Raw genomic sequence first — 20,760 nt, 5'->3', positions numbered from 1 at the left:
ATTTATATTGCTTACATTAGAGTAGTATAGCATGTTACTGCTTTCCGTTAATCCTATTCGGATGCATAGCCTGCCATTGTTGCTACTGTTGTTGATACCTTACCCGCAATCCTAAATGCTTAGTATAGGATGCTAGTTTATCATCAGTGGCCCTACATTCTTGTCAGTCTGCCTTGCTATACTATCGGGCTGTGATCACTCGGGAGGTGATCATGGGTATATACTATACATACATACATACTATACATATGGTGACTAAAGTCGGGTCGGCTCGTTGAGTACCCGCGGTTGATTCATGAATTGGGGGCTGAAAGGACATACTTTCTCGACGGCCCTCTGTGTGGATCTTTGTGGCGGAGCGACAGGGCTGGTTGAGGCCACCTAGGAGAGAGGTAGGCCTGGCCCTGGTCGGCGTTCGCGGTTACTTCATAATAACACGCTTAACGAGATCTTGATATTTGATCTAAGTCTGGCCACTAGCCTATACACACTAACCAACTACGCGGGAACAGTTATGGGCACTCGACGTCGTGGTATCAGTCGAAGCCTTCTTGACGTCAGCGACTGAGCGGCGCGCGCCGGATTGGACTATAAGCCTGCGCTTGTATTAAGGGGGCTAGGTCTGCTTCCGGCTACCCTCGCAACATGCATGTGTGCAATGGGCGATGGGCTCAGACCCCTGCGCCATAGGAGTTAGACCGGCGTGCTAACTTCTCTGTTGTGCCTAGGTGGGGCTGCGACGTGTTGATCTTCTGAGGCCGGGCATGACCCAGGAAAGTGTGTCCGGCCAAAGGGGATCAAGCGTGTTGGGAAATGTGGTGCACCCCTGCAGGGAAGTTAATCTATTTGAATAGCCGTGATCTTCAGTAACATGATGACTTGGAGTTGTACCTTGACCTTATGACAACTAGAACTGGATACTTAATAAAACACACCCAGACAAGTTCCAGAGATAACCCGGTGATCGCTTTCCCACAGGGCGACGAGGGGAGGATCGCCGGGTAGGATTATGCTATGTGATGCTACTTGGAGGACTTCAATCTACTCTCTTCTACATGCTGCAAGACGGAAGCTGCCAGAAGCGTAGTCTTCGATAGGACTAGCTATCACCCTCTTATTTTGGCATTCTGCAATTCAGTCCACTGATATGGCCTCTTTACACATATACCCATGCATATGTAGTGTAGCTCCTTGCTTGCGAGTACTTTGGATGAGTACTCACGGTTGCTTTGCTCCCTCTTTTTCCCCGTTTTCCTCTTCTTCTCGGATGCTGTAACCAAACGTTGGAGTCCAGGAGCCAGACGCCACCGTTGATGACGACTCCTACTACACTAGAGGTGCCTACTACTATGTGCAGGCCGCTGACGACGACCATGAGTAGTTTAGGAGGTTCCCAGGCAGGAGGCCTGCGCCTGTTTTGATCTGTACCCCCAGTTTGTGCTAGCCTTCTTAAGGAAAACTTGTTTAACTTATGTCTGTACTCAGATATTGTTGCATCCGCTAACTCGTCTATGATCGAGCACTTGTATTCGAGCCCTCGAGGCCCCTGGTTTGTATTATGATGCTTGTATGACTTATTTTATTTTTAGAGTTGTGTTGTGATATCTTCCCGTGGGTCCCTGATCTTGATCGTACATATTTGCGTGCATGATTAGTGTACGATTGAATCGGGGGCGTCATAGACATGATATTCCACGGTAGTAGGTGAAGGCATTTGTGCTCCTGCAGAAGTTTCACTTATTCGGCCATGATCGTGAAGGTGCAGAGCCGAATTATGGATATCAACAGTTGCGTATGGTGCCAAAAAATTAGTAGCATGAGGTGTAGCATATGATGTTTGAGGGTAATTGGCCGAATAACTTGTAGTGGCTTGGCCAATTCCCCTATCCATCGGCATGTTTGGATTAACATACTGCAAGTTATTTGTCGATGAATAAAAAGATGAAACACTATGTTGCATGCCATTGAAATTTCCTACATGGGGTGTTTCAACTTGATTAACCAAACTCATCATGTTGTTCATCAGCCTATGGATTTGTGAGGTTGCCGATGCATGGGAGTTGGAATACATATGTTGCATGTTGCTAAAATTATATGAGGTAGAAGCATGGAGATTTTGTTGCATCGGCTCTTGCACATAATTAGATGCATGATTGATAAAGCTAGGGCTAGCCGATACATTATACCCATTAGACGATCTAGCAACAACATATGCTTTATTTGCATCTACATAAGTGAATTGGGTATTCATACTACCTTTGTAGATTGCAAACGCTAGATGACGATCTCTTCGTAGCAAGAACGGACTGGAGACCGTTCAAAGCTTCGTCCCCAGCGGAGTCTCCAAAAAGTGTGTTCGCACACGAACACATCACCGTGTACCCTCGACGCCGGGGGTGATGCACCGTAGCTCACGTCGAAGGAGACCCGCCGGAAGCGCGGTACGAAAGACAATCCGGCGGGCACTTTTGTACACACCTGAAACCCCACACGCCCCGGAGGGACCCCGTCAGGGCAAGCGGCGGATATGGGCTGCCCTAGGTCGGCCTGACCGCCCCTAGGACCTCGAGGTTTGCCGCCCTGCAAACGAAGAACGAGAAGAAGAAGAACAAGGGAGAAGGAAAAGTAAAGGTAAAAGATGTAGATATATTTGTGGAAAATATAGAACCTACAATATTTGTTGTATTGATGTGACCCTTGTGTAGGGTATATATAGAGTACATGAGAGAGGGATAGGCTTGGAGTACAAGGCAAGGTTGTGTAAACATATTTTATCTCTAACTCTCAAATATTATCTCTAACATTCCCCCTCAGTCGTAGCGGGAGTGAAGCGAACGATTGCGACTGAACGTGAAGTCTTGCGCATCTGTAGTCTTCTCCGCTGCACCATCGTCAATTGCGTCTCTGATGGGTCAGCACCTAGGGCGGTGACTGCGTCCCCTTCTGGTGCCTCCCTTGTCTCTCCTCTATTCCCTCCCGTAGTCACAGCGGGAGTGGTGTGACGCTGGTAACGACGCGGATGCTGGTGACTGGAGTTGTTGCCGATGTGTTGTTGTAGACGCAGCCCTGTATATCGATGTCGAGGTATCCGGTCATGGTGATGTAGCCGTGGTCGAGGTAGTAGTGGTCGATGATGTAGTCGTCGTGGATGATGAAGCCGCACAAAGCTGAAAGCGCAAAAAAATGCGCTATGTTATAGATGACGGAGCTGCAGTCGTGGACGATGCACCTTGCAAATGTCAGAGGGTGCCGTCGGCAATGAGTCCATCGATTTTGCCAGGACCGGAGGAAACCCATTGAGCCCACATCGGTTTCGCCAGGACCGTGTGACCATATAGTGGTCGTCACTATGGTGACGCCGTGTCGCTGCAGTCGTGCCGTCGTGGATGACGCGGTCATTGCCTTCGTCGAGGTTGCGTCTTGCAGAAAAATCTGTCAGAGAACGCTAGTTCTCCATATTGTGGACGAGGCGGCGGTGGTATGTCGACCATGATGTTAGTGAAGACCACGTTGATGAAGACCTTGGCGATGGAGTGTCGGTGTTGCAGCGGCGTGCGGACGATGATGTGTCGCTTGGAAGCGTCCCTCGTGGCGACAGGGTATTCATGTCGTGCCGTGCTGAAGAAGTATGTTGGCTCGTAGCCCGGCGTAGTCATACAGCTCGATGAAGTGGCACAGGGTCGATGCAGAGGTGTCGATCGGTGGTGTAGATGTCGATGCAGTTGATGCAGTTGCAGCAGACGGCTCGATGGAGACGGTGGTGTAGTTTCAGCAGTCGGTGTAGATGCGTATGGGAGTTCGCCCTCCCGTGCCTGGTACTGTGGAGGCGTCGTGCTCGAACAGCTGCTAGGGTTTGCTCGAAGTATCCTGCGGCTGGCTCGTCGATGGATCGGCGCGCGCGTGAAGTTGAGGATGAGGTGTACGCTGATTGATCGAAGACGCTTGGTGGCGTGCACCGATGGAACGAAGCCGGCGGTGTTTCTGGTGCCTTGGTGCCTTCCCGTGATGATGCATGCATGGATGGATGCACTTGGGACTTGGCGATGCACTTGCCGGCTGATCGGAAGGGGCGGCGAACGCCGGGGGAAGCAGCAGGGGCAGAGGTTGGGGGTGTCGAGTTCTTTTTTTTTCCTATGGCGCGGTTGGGGCAGGAGGGTTAAGTAAAGTTTGGGGCAGAATTCTGCTGGAGGCCCAGTTAGAGCTGTGGGCCGAATCCCCTGCTGTCCGCCGGATTCAGCACTGGTCTCGCCAGCCACATGTAAACCATGTCCTCGAAAAAAAGGCTGTAAATCATGTCAAGGGATAGCATGTGCTAAAAAATGTCAAGGGATAACATCGTAACGTGCTTGTACTAATCTCTTTTGTTTTTTCGAATGTGCTAGTACTGATCTCTCGACAATGCCGGTCCATGGCAAAGATCATGTCGATGAGCGTGAAGAAAAGTACGCAAATTCGCCATTCAAAGGACAAACTTTGCAAGTTCATAGACCCACTTAGAGTTGAGGACGGTGTGTGGGAGCAGGGTAATTCAGCCGTATGTTGTTTTCTTTTGAGGTTCATTAGGGGATTCCGGGTAGAATCTGAAAATTGTCCCTTTGAAAGGCGCTTCAAGTTGAGAAGCTATGACCGTGAGGACACGTCGGCATGGAGCTCATGCAGCATATCTTAAGATCGGGATAATTCAGAAAACAGTAGTACCCAGGATTTCACACAGAAAGAAAGGAAATTCATATGCACATCCACATTTTATCTACACATATCCTGCCATTGTCAACGATCGGTACGGCACATGCTTGCACGGCCGAAGAGGCAGAAGCTACAGGAGCACGCGGAAATTCATTAAGATAAGCTTCAGGAGGACCAGCAGCTGAGCCGCACGGCCTCATCGAACTTGCTCGCCAGCGTCGCGGGCTCCTCCTCCTCCTCGCCGCCGGCCTGACGCGCCCTCTGCTTCCCGTCGTGCACCGCCGCATCCCGCCGCTTCGGCGCCAGGACGCCGAGGGAGAAGAAGACATTGCCAAGGCCGAACCGGAAGCCGCCGGCGCCATCCTTGTCGACGTGCGGCGCGTCGGCGGGGCCGTGGTGGAGCTGGTGGTAGCTCAGAAACAGCATCGACGCGCTCGGGGCCATCGCTTAGCTAGGTGTATGATCCGCTTCGATCGACACTTTTCAGAAGGAGCACGACGATCTTGGATTGGATCAGATTGGATTGGGTTGGGTTGGATTGGGATGTATCTTTGCTTGCTTCTGGGCTTCCGCGGGGTATTTATGGGGGAATGCGGGCTTTGGGAGTTCGTTCGTTCGAGAGAGGGATGGGCGTGACGTGGCTGTTGGAAACGGATAGGGCAGGCCCGCCACGTCGGCATGCGGGCGCGTGCCGCCCGGGGTTTCTCGGGGGAAACCAGTGGGCTGTGTTTGGAGGTCCGGCCGGGTGGCTCGTGGTATGAGCGGGATCCGGTGGGCTCGCGGCGCGAACCCGTGGGAGGAGCGGGCGGGGCACGGGGCGCGCACGCAGCTCGGCCGCACCCCGTTTTGCGACGAGCTCGGGTTCAACGGCCAGCGAACGGGCGAGGGTGCCGTTCCTACGGCGGCACGCACCCCGGTGGCGGGGGAATCTCGTCACACCATCGTCCGGTTGGTGAGGGAGTTTTTTTTTTCTAGCTGGTGAGGACAAAGTTTATTTTTTTATTTACTTTTTAACTGATAACTGAGGTGAGGGCAGTGTTGATACGGCGGAAGAAGTAGAAAAATGAAGGGAGCAAAATTATTTGTGGTGGGTGAGGCGTGGGAGGTCAGCATCGCCGACCACCAGTTGGTCCACGAGGATGTGCCGCTCATTCGCGGCCGCTGGTCCAGCTCCAGCCTGACGGCTCAGGTGGTTCGGCGCGAGCCTGACGCAACTCTTGCTTTCTACTATGCTACAATGGTCAATGGCTGGCCGTGTTGTTGAGATCAGCTCGCAATAGGGGAGCAATTTCACTGTATTACTAGCACCTCCCAACAGATATGCAACTTCAAGTGCCAACCAAAATTCAATCAGGCGACAGTTTTTCCATAGGCAAAATTCCTGATGACTAGTTACATGTACATCGCTAGAAAAAAATAAGCTAAACAAGCATATAACCTTTTTTTGCCTACCACTGTCTACAGGTATAGGATATTATCGCATGCATTGTCCACGACATCACTGCAACATGCACTTGTACTATAGAATCTATCTTGTTGCATCCTATGCACACCAGTCCAAGATATTATCATAATGTACATACACATAATAATATCAAACACACACAGCACTTGTCATAACTCGAAGCACTCCAGAGATCCCCAGCTCTTCTTGGCCCACAAACAAAAGCTCTCAAGTAACACCAGTAGAAGAGTGATGCAAAATCCAGTGTGCCAATGGCAGCTCATAACAAGGCGCCTTGCAGCATCCCCACGCCAGCTTCAAAAGTGCCTTGTGGCTCCTTAGCAGGTGAAGCTGGAAACCTCCAAGGTTTCCCACAAAGAACACATGGCTACCCGGAGTCTGGTGGCACCAGTGCCACACATTCCCGATCCCCGGAATTAAGGGGAAGAATCGGAAAAGAAAAAAAAAGTATCCAGGTCCCCAGCCACAAATGAACATGTATGTATGGTTACAGTTACAGATCTAAGTTATACAGTACAGATCATACATCAGTTCAACTTTCAGTTGTAACAGAGAAAAGCATTGCGCGAGCTCAGCTGTGCCGTGACTTCCTCAGATGAGGATACGTTTCCAGCTTCTCCATGAGCTGTGCCACCACTTCAGATGAGGATATATGTTTCTGACTTCCAATCAACTCCCAGCCCATCTCCTCTTGCGAGCTGGCCGCTCAGGCTTCACTTCAACGTCAGCAGCAGGCGATTCATTGTGGGGAGTCTGCACTTCAGCATCAACCTTTTTGTTCTGGGGTACCTCCTTCTCGCCAGGCATGGGAAGTTTGAAACGTTCGCTTCTTCTCTTGAGCCTCTCAACCGTGTCTAGATGTCGGTCACGCTCTTCAGCCGTCATCTCAGAGGCTTGCCCATTATCACCACTGTTCTTCATGTCCGAACTGACAACTATAGCAGGAACATCAGATTTACCTGACGCATCAGCAGTGGGGGGTTGAACATCAGCTTTGATGGAAGGAAATGCATGTGTGGTCTCATTATCAATAGTACTATAGTCAATCTCTTTGTGGCTTGTCCATCGCTCCAGCTTAGACCGACCCCTTCTTGAATCATCGGTGTTCTCATCGTCTGACATGGCTTCTTCTTCCCCTTGTTTCACAAATGAATCATGTCGTTGAGGATTCTTGCTCGTTTTGGATGATGTAGCATGATCCCTACCATTTTCTTGCTCCCTCCCTCCTTTCACCTCAACCTATACAAAGTTGTGTTTGCATTTGGGTTGAGGAGGGTGAATATTCCAAAGAGTTAAAACAAAATCTAAAAACATAAGCCCACCAAGCAGTAAATTTCCACAAAAAAATCATATGTTTATTCATATACCGGTGCCGTGCTCTTCATTTTTCAACTAGCAGCAAGTTTTCTTTTGCAAGAGAACTATACTTTTGTTATTCAACAGAGACCAAAATGTTGCAGATGAGTAAACACATAAATCAATTCACCCCATGAATGAAATCTAGCTAATTCTTAAACATGGGACAGCATGCATTAAAAACCAGAGGTGCACTCAGAAACCAGAGCCACTAGTGTGCCACCAGCCGACCAGAAGAATGTTCTATAAAGAATTCCAGTGTGCATAAATACGTCTGATAATTATCCAAGCAAATCATGAAGTGATCCAAAATCATTAAGAACGCCGACACCAGTTGAATTTTATGTTAAAAGTTTCTAGTGCCTTATTATAACACTCAATGCGCATGCAAATTTTCTGCCCAGACAAGAAAGATCTAAATGCCTCACAACTCACAAGCAATAAACAGGTACATCCTTTACAGTGGCGGATGGGGAAAGGAACCAGCCCACATGTTTTATAATTTGCCTAGTATGCAGAAGAGAAAAGGCTACATTTTACCAAAAGTATAGATGTCTTCAATGCACCACGTGTACCGGGAGAGGGTAGAGATTGTGGATTGGCAACTGATTATTCAGTAGTAGTATTGTTTATTTCTAGACAGCATTGTGCAAGGGCAAGGCTGTCTAGAAACTCCCTTCCACATCTACATGGTTCTGGTCTTACTCCCAAGCTCAAGATATTTTATACACTCATCCGGTCACACTTGTGCACAAGATAACCACCCTATTTCTATGCAGCAACTGGCCCCCTTCGTTGATATCTGCCATCCCCACAATTTTGGTTGATCAAGGCAACGTAACACTCGAGCAATAGCTCTTGGTAGTTAGTATCCCCCAGCTCACCTACAACAGCCTTAGGCCAAGCAATAGACCATGTGCACCCCTAGTAGCCACTCCACAACAGTCTATGACTGCCCACTATAGACTAGGTGATGATCGTCTATCTTGTCCAGTGACCAACACTGCTTCACTCCTTCAACCACTGCCATACTTGATGGTCACCACCACGAATGGTGAATATCACCGCAGTGTACAATTGAATCAAACTGGTGTTTATGTATAATATAATCAAGGATCTTTTGTTTGCGGGGTATAATAGTTGAATGCTTAATGAGAATTTCTCAGGAAAATGCATGCAAGGTGCAGAAAATGCAAAAACACGCATCAGTCAACTGTTTTGCTGTATTGTGTTTTGGCTTGTAACTTCGCCATGTGACAATCTGCCTTGACGTCCCCAAGAGGAAATTCTATCCTGTATCTAACTATATACTAGTTGTTTTGCTATTCTAATTGTAGTAGCAAACACTAGTTAACCCTCATGTCGACCTACTCTTCAACTGCAGAGCCACACAATTCTGCTGTGAGGTCACTTACTCAACCTCAACCTCTGATATTCTTCTTGGCAATGACAAACACCATATGTTCCAATTTTCCTCGGACCAATTCATCACTTCCTTTGGGTGTGTACCTAACTAACTAACTAACCATGCTAGTTGATCATTTTGATGCCTCTGTTAACAGGCTGATTACGTATATTTTTTAACACTGCAACAGGGAATTCAATCGTGTTCCTTGATGCCGCATCGTTGTTGAGCATATTACATCACAGTAATAAGGATAGGCTGATTATGTATAGGAAAGAATATGCACCATACTTAATTGTGACTTAATTTGGTTTAAGTAATAGTGTGGTTTATTTGGAACCATTGCGGCGAATTATGTGGGCACTCAAACCGTAACATAAAAACACAGCAACGAATCTGACCATACTCAACTTGTCAGTTACAAAAGAAAAACGGCACTTGAATATCATATTACGATTAGGCTTTGGCAGAAAAATAAAACAATCATCAAAGAATTATGAAAACAAATTCACTGACTAACCCAGAAGACATAGAGGTAAATGGTTGTCACCAATTATGCAACACAACTTTACTTGGAATAAGAACCATGCAGTATTTAAGTAAAAGCTCTTCTTTTAACAATAAAGTACACCTATGTGCATATTAAGAATACATCCTATCATAAATTCATGATTCATCTATATTGCAATATCTTTTGTAACAAAAGAGGTATAAGATCTGCAAAGCTTTAAAAACACAACACTAATCTGTTTCAAGTCAGATGTCTCAAACACACATCACCACCTGGTGATTAGTCAATTGCCTGAATTTCTAATGCCTATGTCTTTTGAAAGTTACTTTCAACAAGAATTTCTTACCTTCCCACTACGATGGCTTTCATGGTCTTCCCGTCTTCTCTTGCTAGATCTGTGAAGATCTTGCTCATTTGGCACAGAGCCTCTGCCCTTTCTTGTGCTCTCCCTGGGCTTATCCCTATTAGCCTGGCGAGCATCAGAACTGCTAGATACACGATTATTGTCATGGGTCTTGTTTATTTTATCTTGTCTGGAGTTCCTTTCATTGTTATTGGGATTGTCATCACGTGGACGCACATCAGCTCGCCCTTTATTCTGCGTGTTGTTTTCTTCTGCACCTTGACCTCTCCTCCCAGGCTCATTATGTTTGCTGCGCTCTTGGGTTTCTTTGCTCAACAATGCAGATCTTGATTCATCCTTCTTCCTACCACCACTGACAATTTTTTCATCCATAACCCGTCCACCCCGACCAGTTCCTCTGCCTTCTTCTCTCTGAAGGAGCAGTGTGCTTTCATGCTTAGGCCTCTGCTTGTCGTCCTTCTCTCTCTGTCGCAAGTTGTCCTCTTTATTCTTCACAAAACTACGATCATCAGCCTTCTCCCGCATCCTAACACCATCGTCTCTTCTTTTCTGATCAATTCCATCATCCCGTTCTCTCTTCCTTCTGTTTGGATCATCCCTTCCTCTATAACCGTGCACTGCATCTTCATTCTCGGGTTTCATTCTCCTGGTGTTCTCTTCATCTTTCTTTCTCTTGATATGAGAATCATCTAAACTTTCACGACTATTCAAAACCATATCACCACGCTCTCTTTGTCTAGAGCCCCTCCAGTCACCATCATCCAGCAATTTCCTTGGATGAGGATCTTCATCCCTGTCATTCCTATCAATAGGTCTCAACTTATTTCTCTGTCTTGCACCAACTTCAGCATTGTAGTTGAGTCTCAAATCTTCCTCCTTGCCTCTTCTGTTGTGCATGCTGTCTTCTCTCCTCTGCAAAATTTCAGTTTCTCTTACCCTATCAAAACTTTTACCGCGTACGTCCCGATCTCTGTTCCCATAAGGATGGTGGATATCATCCCTACCTCTAGAAGCCAGATGTGTCCTTTCTATTTCAGGTTTGATGTCTCGAGCAGACACATCCTTTCGACGGGGATCACGTTCTTCTCCATCATGATGCCTTCTCGCATCATTTACACGTCTGGATCGCCTATCCTGCAGAACTTCTTCACCAGATTCAAGGCGTTTCTGATTATCTTTGCTGCTACCAGACCTCACTCCTCTACTGTTTTCACTATTCAGTGTCTTCAAATCGACTTGATCACTACTATTATTGTGTCTAGGGGGCTGCTCAACCTTAGAAATGATCTTCTGCCTTTTACTAGAATGATCCTCGTGATCACCCTCATTCGTATCACTAGCCATGTGAGGTTCTGAGATAGCATCATCAGCATCTGCTTCAGCACTATCAACCAAAGCAAGCCTATCATCATTATCAGCAAATTGATCTTCTGTGCTCAGCTTGTCTGTCGTTTCATCAGCAACAGTAGGTGACCCTTTTAAGCCATCCTTAGTTTCCGAGTCATCAACAGGTTTGCTATCTCTCGGGGTATCACGGCGTCTCTTGGAGGATGTTGTTTTGCGAGGTACTTCATTGGAGCTTTCAGCTTCTCGGCTAGGGTTTACACCCTGAGAGCGTCCTTTCAACCTTTTAAATAACAATTTGAGGGCAAGCATCAGAGATAAAACTTCGACAAAAACAAAATGCTGAAGGACGTAAAACTAAAAAATACAAGGAATATGGGAAGCATATGCTAGAGAAATTAGAACAATGACATCATCCAATGATCTCCAGAATCCAACATCCTGGCATTAACCTTGCAATTGGGCAAGAGACTAATGAAATACTGGACGGCTTCGATATTGAAACACAATACAGACTACCACATCATGGAATGGCAATCCATCAGTTAAATGTAACCGTGCATGTGAATGACAATCCATCAGTTACGTGTAACCGTGCATGTGAATAGTGGTAGAAGGGGTATCACTGTGGCATGAATTGCTGGCCACTTGGCTCCTTAAGTGAGAGCACCTTGGCCATGATCTGGTCTAGTTAAGATGGAATGTGCAACGGCCTTGGACTTCAAAAAACTGGATTCATATAAACTAAACTTGGCTCCTTCAGTGAGAACATCTTGGCTATCATCTGGTCTAGTGAAGGTGGAATGTGCAATGGCCTGGCCTTCAATAAACTAGACTCACTGTAATTCACTATGATCTTTCGAACAGGACTGCTACTTAAAGGCTAAAAAGACCACCGCAACTGGCTCACTCTAATCCAGAAGTAACATTCATGTAATCACACCAATACAGACTAAAACTCAGTTTGCTGTTGTTGAACTGCTATGTGCTGAATTTATCTATAATCTGATGCAGAAAATTAGTTCTGAGAAAACGAGATTATCAAAATCAACCGTAATGCCAACTGCAGCACAAATAATTTAGCTAGGATTAACAAGTTTGGTTTGTAGATACTGCATACCTTACTCCACGAGAAGGAGAGCCCCTTATTTTGTAGTTCGGCGGGGAACGGCCGTGAACATCTGATGTGAGCATATCACCTTCAGATGAGACAGGCAACCTTCTGGTATGTTCTGCCTTTCCCAAGGTGGAATTATAAGAAGAATTATTCGTCTTCTCTGGTGTATACACCTCGCTCTCCTCAACACCGTTGCTTTTTTTACCTCCTTGAGAATCCTTCTCAGACTGATCCACTGAACTATCAGCAACTATTGGATCATCTGCCGGAGCCTCACATACAATCTGAAACCAGAGACAATGCTTAGAATTGAAGAGCTCCTAGTGAGACAATTTAAACATATGCCAAAGCAGGATGACAACTTACCTCTATAACAGAATCCGAATCACGCATTCGCGGACGTGTATCAGCAGACGGAAAACGTTCTCCATAACCAGTTTCAACTTGTATAGGTCTGCCCATCATCTGGAGAGGGAAAAAAGATACTCTTAGTAGTTTGACTGAACAGTGAACGGTAACACCAAACAAATAAAAGAACAAAAACACACCTACAATTTCTGATAGTTTTGCATGATGACCAGCACAGTTTTTAACTTCCAATGAGGAACTAATTTCTAAGTAGTAGTTTAAAATAAAGATAACTCAAAACTACAGAATGGTAACCAAATGTCACATGATTACTGAAAAGATGCACATGGTTGTATGTCGAAAACTGTATTGTAGCACATGTACAAGTGTACAACAGAATGTGAGAGTACATAAGTAAACAAGGATAGCTAAACAAGATACTCCCTCCGTTTTTGAATACAAGGCCTTTATCACATTTTTCAGATACCAAGAAAACAAAGCCAACTAATAAATGGTGCGATTAATTGTGTGGAAAACCTCTCGTGTTCCGGGCTAATTAAACATGTTGCATGTGGTGCCGCTTTCTCTATAGCTGCATGCAACATTTGCATAAATAAGCACCATCATACTAGGCAAAAATCTAAGCAATTCTTCTCAGGAAGAGATAGTGGACTTGTATAGATGCAAACTGTATTTTTGGTAGTGGCCTTTGTACATAAAAACGGAGAGAATATGAAAGACTAAAAAATGTGAACCAAATACGTGTACACAGAGACGTCGTGGGGTTACCACTGCAGGTCGGTTGCTTGTAGGAACTCTCCCTTGGGCACTGAAATCTGCATGTCCATTATCTACTTTATTCCGATTATCAGCAGATATGTCGTGATGGCCAGCCGCAGCAGCTAGCTCCGGTGGCAAATCTGGATCGTAGTCCTGAATAAAACCAATTAAATACTGTTAACAGGCACAAAAGTACATAGCTCATTGGATCAATGTTTCAGCAAATGAGGTTAGAAGGAACCTGTTCTGAGCGCCCACTCTCGTACACCCGTATTCTAGATTGCATTGTGGACTCCAATCGTGATTGATCCTGGTGAAAAATATATCAGTAGTTTACAGAAGGACAATAGAGAAGGGGAAAAAACTATATTGCTACCAAATGTTAAACAAGGACTGACCAGTTGCTTGCAGTAGTCTTTCCATTTCTCCTCATCAAGCCCAAAGTTGAAGAAGTCTGAAATTTCAGCACCAGAGTATTTCCATGGCTTTTCCTCAAATGTGGTGTCAATGTCAATATCAAAAATTATCCTGAGACGAATAAATTGTGTTTAGGAGAAGGCATATAATGAGCATAAAATAGAATAGTTGTCCAGATATAACTGAAATAACAACGGGAAGCACACAAATAATTCCTTGATTCCAACCTAGAATTCAATCCCCACCCCCCCTCATCCAAAAAAAAAAGTAACAAATATTAGTATATGGCTTGACTCTGCGCGCTTGAGTTGAGAATGGTAGATATATTCAAAGTGTTGAGTTAAATTCCTTTTAAGTGCATGCAAAATTGGCATTTGCCAGAGCATGTAACAATAATAACCCTAATGCACGCTCACAACTGCAACAGATAAACAGAGTTTGCAGCGAGCGAAGCATAAAATGACCTACGGGTCTTATCATGTCTACCAGTTAACTTACTTGTGAGGAGGAAGTGTGAAATCTAGTCCGCCACCGAAACCACGACCAGCACCACCCCATGGAGTCATTCCATAGCCTGAATGAAAACCTTTATTCATGCCCCTACCAGCACCAGGCCGCCAGTCTCCTCTTCCTCGACCAGAAAAAGGTCCCTGGGGTCCAGGTGGACGGAATTGGCCAGGAGCACCAGGAGCCCCACCGGTTGGAGCACCAGGTCGTACATACTGCAGGAGGGAGAACAAAGATTATCAAAATAATCAAAGAGAGGGTTTAACAAGTAAAAAAGGTGAACGGGAACACTCATTTCCCAACCAACAACTTTCCAAGTACTTAACATCATCCCTTTGCCAACAGTCAAGCCATGAGAACAGATGATGAATATATATGCAAAAGACCATGTAGTTCGTGAAATGAACTTGAACTGCGCTTGATTTAATATTCAATTGGGATCCCCATGCTGTCCAGTGTTGCCATACTTTGAAAATGGTTTAGGAAAGTGTCATGTAGCAGAAGAACATATTTGATCCCACTACAGGTATTGCTTGATAAGCAATTATTATATTAAAGATAATAGCACATGCACTGATGCATAGAATTTATCATTAACTTGCAAGAGATCTGATCTCACATCCCCAGGTTAATAGTAGTACGTAATTTGACTATGCTAGAGCTCTGAGCAGCTAGTTATATCCAGGCAGATATCAATAGAACAAAATTCCACACTGACAAAATGTGCCGATACATTTAGGATTGAACAGTTACAACTGCACCTAAATCATTCAGGCCTTCTTTGATCATACAGGGTCCAACCACAGTCAAATGACCATTAGTCCTAAGAGTCCCAGTGCAGGATTGTTAAACTCTCTCCTGCTAGAGGTAGAGTCAATATTTGTGTTCGCGGCAAGGAACAGGAAAACGCCTGTCAGCAGCTGTTTGCCAATTTCCCCAGAGTTCTGTAGTCGAGTTTAGCACAGAGAAATAGCTAGAACTATCAGACCTACAGTCAGGGAGAATGTGACTTGAGCGCGTACAGCCAACGAATACTGTAACTTGAGTGCGTGTAGCTAGAACAACGAGATATTTTGGACACAGCCTGAAGATTGGGCTTGACAAGCAAACTTATGTACATCATAGTGCCCGCTCTTGGAGCTGGGTCAACTAATGTGTGCCTTATCTCTTACTGGACAACAGTGATATTGCCAGCTTCGAGCACCTGCCAACCTTGCCAGTATCTCGTATCATGAAATAACCGGCATGTCCCTCGAAATGGCTGACTTCATCTACATCACACCAGCATCTGAAATGAAGTTACTGACTTGAAATTCAGTGACCAATCTGTATCGATGCCGCCATCTTGTTAACTACTTCACAAACTAAACAAAGAATTATAACTCCACCACGGGGATTAAACATTCAGAAGGCTCTTGAAGTTGCTATACGGAAGCATGAAAAAGTAAATGCAAAATCATTGTATTTTCCTTTGTTCCCTTTATATGTTATATAAATTGCATTTACAGTATACATTGTCGGACAGTAAGCAGGAATGCAAAAGAATCTAAGGAAGAAACTAAACTTTATCAGGAATTTACACAGTACAACCTAAAGCATAGCGAGTTGCAACCCGGGTTTACGCCGTCTCCCTCTTTGGGGGTGGGCCGAGCGCATCGAACGGCTTCTTGGCCCGAATAACTGACCTTGAACATGGAATGGTGCTGCGGGTTGAACCCCGGGCCGCCGCCACTGTACCCGATCCTCCCGCCCGGCATGGGGCCCGTCTTCCCAGGCTCACCGCCCTCTTTTCTCTCTCCCTCGGGCCCAGCCGCTGTCCCGTCCTCCACCCACTCCTGCTCCTCCATGCCGGGGATGTGAGGCCCATCGGCGACGATGAGGAGGTCTTCCCCGTCCTCGTCGTCGCCTTCGTCCTCCCCGAGCCGCCGGCGTCCGTCCGTCTCGTTGAGCACGATCTGGAGGTCGTCCTCGCTGTCGCTATCCCAGTCCTCGCTCCCGGCCGCACCACCGGCCGCCGCCGAGGACGAGAGCCCCGGGATGGCCGCCCCGGGGTCGTCCGCGCCGACCCCCATGAGCGGATCGGGATCCTCCGCGGCGGGGGGCGGCGGCTTCGCATCAACCTCGCGCTTCACGGCGGGGGCCGCGCCGCCATCGTCGTCCTCGTCGACCCAGTCGGTGGTGGGGTCGACCCCGGCGAGGGGTTCGCCCCCTCCGAGCAGCCAGTCGTCGTCGTCGTCTTCCTCGGCGCCCGCCGCTGCCGCGGCCGACGCGGGAGCTGGCGCGGAATTAGGGTTTGGGGCCGGGGCTGCGCGCGGCGGGGTTTCGGCGAGCGGCGGCGGCCTGGGGGGCTCGGCCGTCGGGAGGACGATGTCCGTGTAGAGGTCGCCGAACTCGTCGTCGTCCTCCATGGCGACGGCGAGATCGGGCGGGGGAGGCCGAAGGCGGCGGGCGATGGGGGTGAGGGTCGGGGGGAGAGTCGCCAAGTTCGTTTTGGAGCTCTGCCTATTAGGAGAAGAGCTCTCGGTTTTAGGGGTTCCTTGCTTACTTTTTTACTGGAAAAATATTAACTGTGAGATTTTATTTTATTTTCCGATTGATTCCAAGATTGCTCACCAGGTAAAATTAACTCAGAGATATTCTGATATCTCGGATCAGGATATGTAACATGTACATCCACTGGTCACGAGTTCACCACATTGTGTACGGGTTTTTAACTTGTTGTTGTTGTTGTTGATGATCTAACCACACTCGATTTTGCTTAGTTGTACGTTCAAGATTTGACGCCTAGCCATATTTTGTTCAACCAAATAAATTAAAAAAAATGCGGTTCATTTGGTTGGACTAGATAGGGCCACCGGCTACCCTAAACAATACACATTTGCACCCCTCGTTAAGCATAGAGAAAAAGATGTACAACTAAGGCAATAAAAATATAGTATGTTATATGAGACGCCGCCAAATGATATCCATCATAAAAACACACTCAAACTTCCTTTTGCAACACTCAAGTCGCAATCCTTACACGATCACGGTGTTGTTATCCTCGATAGCACAGTTGCGTTCTTCGCTATCAATGTCGGAGTTCAAGTTCGCCGTGACGTCAACATACATACCGAGTGGCAAATAAAGATATTTGTGAACTTGATGGTGGGTAGAGTGTGAATTTGTAAGTTTGAAAGCTTGCTAGACAGAGTCCCTATGTCTCAAAATAAGTGTCTCGATTTTATACTAACTTTAGTAAAAAGTAGACACTTATTTTAAAACAGAGGGGTACTTTCACACTTCACCCGTCATTAAGTACATATGTAAATTTTACGTGTAAATTTTTAAATTTTGGACGTAGGGTGAAAGCTCGCCCGCATGTGCCATGCACTATCTTTATTGATGTATTTTCTGTTACTAAAGTTGTATTAAATCAGCGTCAATTAATATGGATAGAAAGAAGTAGCTTACGTCGGTCTTAATTTTGGCACCGTTATGCCACGCAGTTCCACTCGAGCGACACCGTTACGCAGTGGACAGGGTTTTTGCTCGGCCAGTGACGTAACGCCAAAGCTCGTCAAGTGACGATGATGCATCTAAATGGACCAACGATCTGTAGCGCGTCCCCTCGTCAAAAAGGAGGGAAGAAACGATCTGTAGCGCGGAACCACCAGCGCTCACCAGGTGAAAAGAAAGGTCAGCTTTTGTGGGCTGGTTTGGCAGAAAACTTCGTTCTCTCTTTGCTATCTCGGATGCAAGCTCATGTCCACTTCTCGGCGGCGTCTGCGTCTTCTCGTGGGTGGTCACGTCGGCCAGTGTCGCTCTGAGTGGACAGTTGCCACGATTTTAGTCTGATTAGTACTCCCTCCTTTGTACACATACGGATATACATAGATGCATTTTAGAGTGTAAATTCACTCATTTTGCTCCGTATGTAGTCTCTTATAGGAATATCTACAAAGACTTGCATTTAGGAACGGAGGAAGTATATATATTAAGAGTATCTTTAATAGATGATGTAGATGTAAAAATAGCTTACTTTTTCATCTTTGAGACTCAAAACCATCTTCAACAGATGACGTAGATGTGATTTTTTTACATATCTGTCTCCAGAAGATGTAAAATACAACACCTACAGAAGATGTAACAACATCTTCAATAGATGATGTAAATTTTGGACATGTAAAACAGGTTACATCTTCAAAAAATGCATTTTACATCTTTTAAAAAAGGGCAACTCCAACAGATGATGCATATTGATGATGTAAAAGTGCAACTCCAATAAATGATATATTTGGTAATGTAAACCTCCTACTCTAATAAATAATTTTATCAAACACGTCGCGTGCGAGGAAGAAACCGGCCGGTGGCGGGTCGGGGCGTTGATGGGCAGCACAAAGGGTATGAGTGGGCGATGGCTGCTTCAATAACCTTTGGACGCCCGCGCGGCTGCCGGAGGACTCTGCTCGCGGCGTCGCAACAACGGCGGCAACGACCGAGAAACCACCGGCTCGGTGGATTGAAATGGTCGTGTGGCTGGCCTACTAGCTTCGGCGGCAGACAACGGCTACCAGGGAAGGCGCCCGTGAGCTGCTACAGCCGCCAGAGGTCCGGCGAACCTCTGAATCGGCCGCACGGTCATTGGCGGGGCGGACTAAAATCGACGGGTCGACGGCGGCTAGGGTGGCGCGGCTGGACGGACGGGCGGCGGTGGCATTACCGGGCACAAAATCGCCGGCGGCGGAGGCGGGCGGTCGTCGGCTGGGCATACTCAAGTCGCAATCCTTACACCATCGTGGTGTTATCATCATTGGTAGCACAATTGCGTTCTTCTCTATCGATGTCGGAGTTCGAGTTCGCCATGACGTCAACTTACATACCGAGTGGCAAATAAAGATTTTTGTGAAGTTGGTTTTGGGTGGAGTTTGAATTTGCAAGTTTGAAAGTTTGTCATTTATTAGTCATGCTTCACTAGTCATTAAGTACATATGTAGACTATACGTGTAAATTTTTAGAATTTGGACATAGGGCGAAAGCTTGCCCGCATGTGCCATGCACTATCTTTACTGATGTATTTTCTATTACTAAAGTTGTATTAAATCAGTGTCAATTAATATGGATCGGAAGGAGTAGCTTACGTCAGTCTAAATTCTGGCACCGTTATGCCAGGCAGTTCCACTCGAGCGATACCGTTACGTGACTCGAGTCACTGCTTGAATTTGGCATACTGTCCACGTGATCTGGGTTGGTTCGGTCAGTGACGTAACGCCAAATCCGATCGAGTGATGCATCTAAATGGACTAACGATCTGTAGCGCGTAACCACCAGCGCTCGCCAGGTGAAAAGAAATGTCAGCTTTTGTTGGCTGGTTTGGCAGAAAACTTGGTTCTCTCTTGCTATCTCGGATGCAAGCTCATCTCTACTTCTCGCGGCTGGCAAAATTGACAAATTTGATCTATGGATGAAATCAAATCACAGAATTAACTGTCCGTGAAACTATTTCATGCGGCTGACCTTTTTGTGCGACGCCTGACACGAAGGCGCCACACTACACTGTGCAACGCCTCACAGATAGGCGCTACACGCCTGGCCATCGTCGCATCCGTGTGACCCAAAAATTACTAAGTCGGTGTGCAGCGCTAGCTTCTAGGCGTTGCACTAGTGGTTGCTTCATTTTATAGTGCAACCACTAGTGCAGCGCCTGAGAGCTAGGCGCCCCACTATACAGTGCATCGCCTAGCTCTTAGGCTCTGCACATTGACTTAGCAATTTTTAGGCAGTCTGGGGTGCAACGCTGGCCAGGCGTGTAGCGCCTATCTGTGAGGCGTTGCACAGTGTAGTGTGGCGCCTTCGTGTCGGGCGTCACACAAAAAGGTCAGCCGCATGAAATAGTTTCACGGGCAGTTCATTCTGTGATTTGATTTCGTCCATAGGGCAAATTTGTGCCTCGGCGGCGTGTCTTCTTATGGGTGGTCGGGTCAATTTTAGTCCGGTTTTCAATATATTATTTGAGTTTATCACACATCTAAGTAACTCAATCAATTAAAAAAAATACTTGCATGAAGCTTAGCGTAAATTGATGACATAGGATTTACATGTGCAATACTTAGAGCACATCTAAACGTGCTTTTATCAAAACTGATATTTACAGGAGCAAAAACTTTCCCCTCCCTCCCAGACTGCACGCGTGGGCGGTTCCAGAGAGCTAACCCTAGATGCCAGAGACCCCCGTCCCAGATGGCGATGGGGTCTGGCCGTCAAAGGCGGCGGGCGAGCTCAGCAAGCCCAGACGCCCCCTCCCTCCCCCGCCCCTTTGCGCGAAGGGGTGGCATCACGCGAGCGGCGCGAGGTCAGGCCATGGCGTGAGACGGAGATTCGCGGAGGAGCGGAGTAGTCTGTCGAGGAACAACGCCTACATATTGTGCCGGTGCGAGAGTGGAGGGCCGTGCGGATCGGCTCCCATGGTGACGACAGCTGT

The 20,760-nt window shown here is 46.8% G+C and overlaps 2 protein-coding genes across 2 annotated transcripts; both read right to left on the bottom strand.

The window, feature by feature from the left end:
- Nucleotides 1–4,645: 4,645 nt before the first annotated feature.
- LOC119293307 lies at nt 4,646–5,258 on the bottom strand. Its single transcript, XM_037571823.1, has one exon. The coding sequence runs from the start codon at nt 5,128–5,130 to the stop codon at nt 4,852–4,854; it is 279 nt and encodes a 92-aa protein (XP_037427720.1). The 5' UTR covers nt 5,131–5,258; the 3' UTR covers nt 4,646–4,851.
- An 845-nt stretch (nt 5,259–6,103) lies between these two features.
- Nucleotides 6,104–16,784, bottom strand: LOC119294896 (FIP1[V]-like protein). Its single transcript, XM_037573177.1, has 9 exons — nt 15,986–16,784; nt 14,292–14,515; nt 13,775–13,904; nt 13,618–13,686; nt 13,386–13,529; nt 12,615–12,713; nt 12,252–12,532; nt 9,770–11,414; nt 6,104–7,390 (listed from the first exon to the last, which is right to left on the bottom strand). Exons 1-9 carry the CDS (start codon nt 16,706–16,708, stop codon nt 6,821–6,823), a joined length of 3,885 nt encoding a protein of 1,294 aa, XP_037429074.1. The 5' UTR covers nt 16,709–16,784; the 3' UTR covers nt 6,104–6,820.
- Nucleotides 16,785–20,760: the final 3,976 nt, after the last annotated feature.

Source organism: Triticum dicoccoides, chromosome 4B (genome assembly GCF_002162155.2).
Source record: "Triticum dicoccoides isolate Atlit2015 ecotype Zavitan chromosome 4B, WEW_v2.0, whole genome shotgun sequence".
NCBI lineage: Eukaryota > Viridiplantae > Streptophyta > Magnoliopsida > Poales > Poaceae > Triticum > Triticum dicoccoides.
This window is presented reverse-complemented; position numbering and strand designations above follow the sequence as displayed.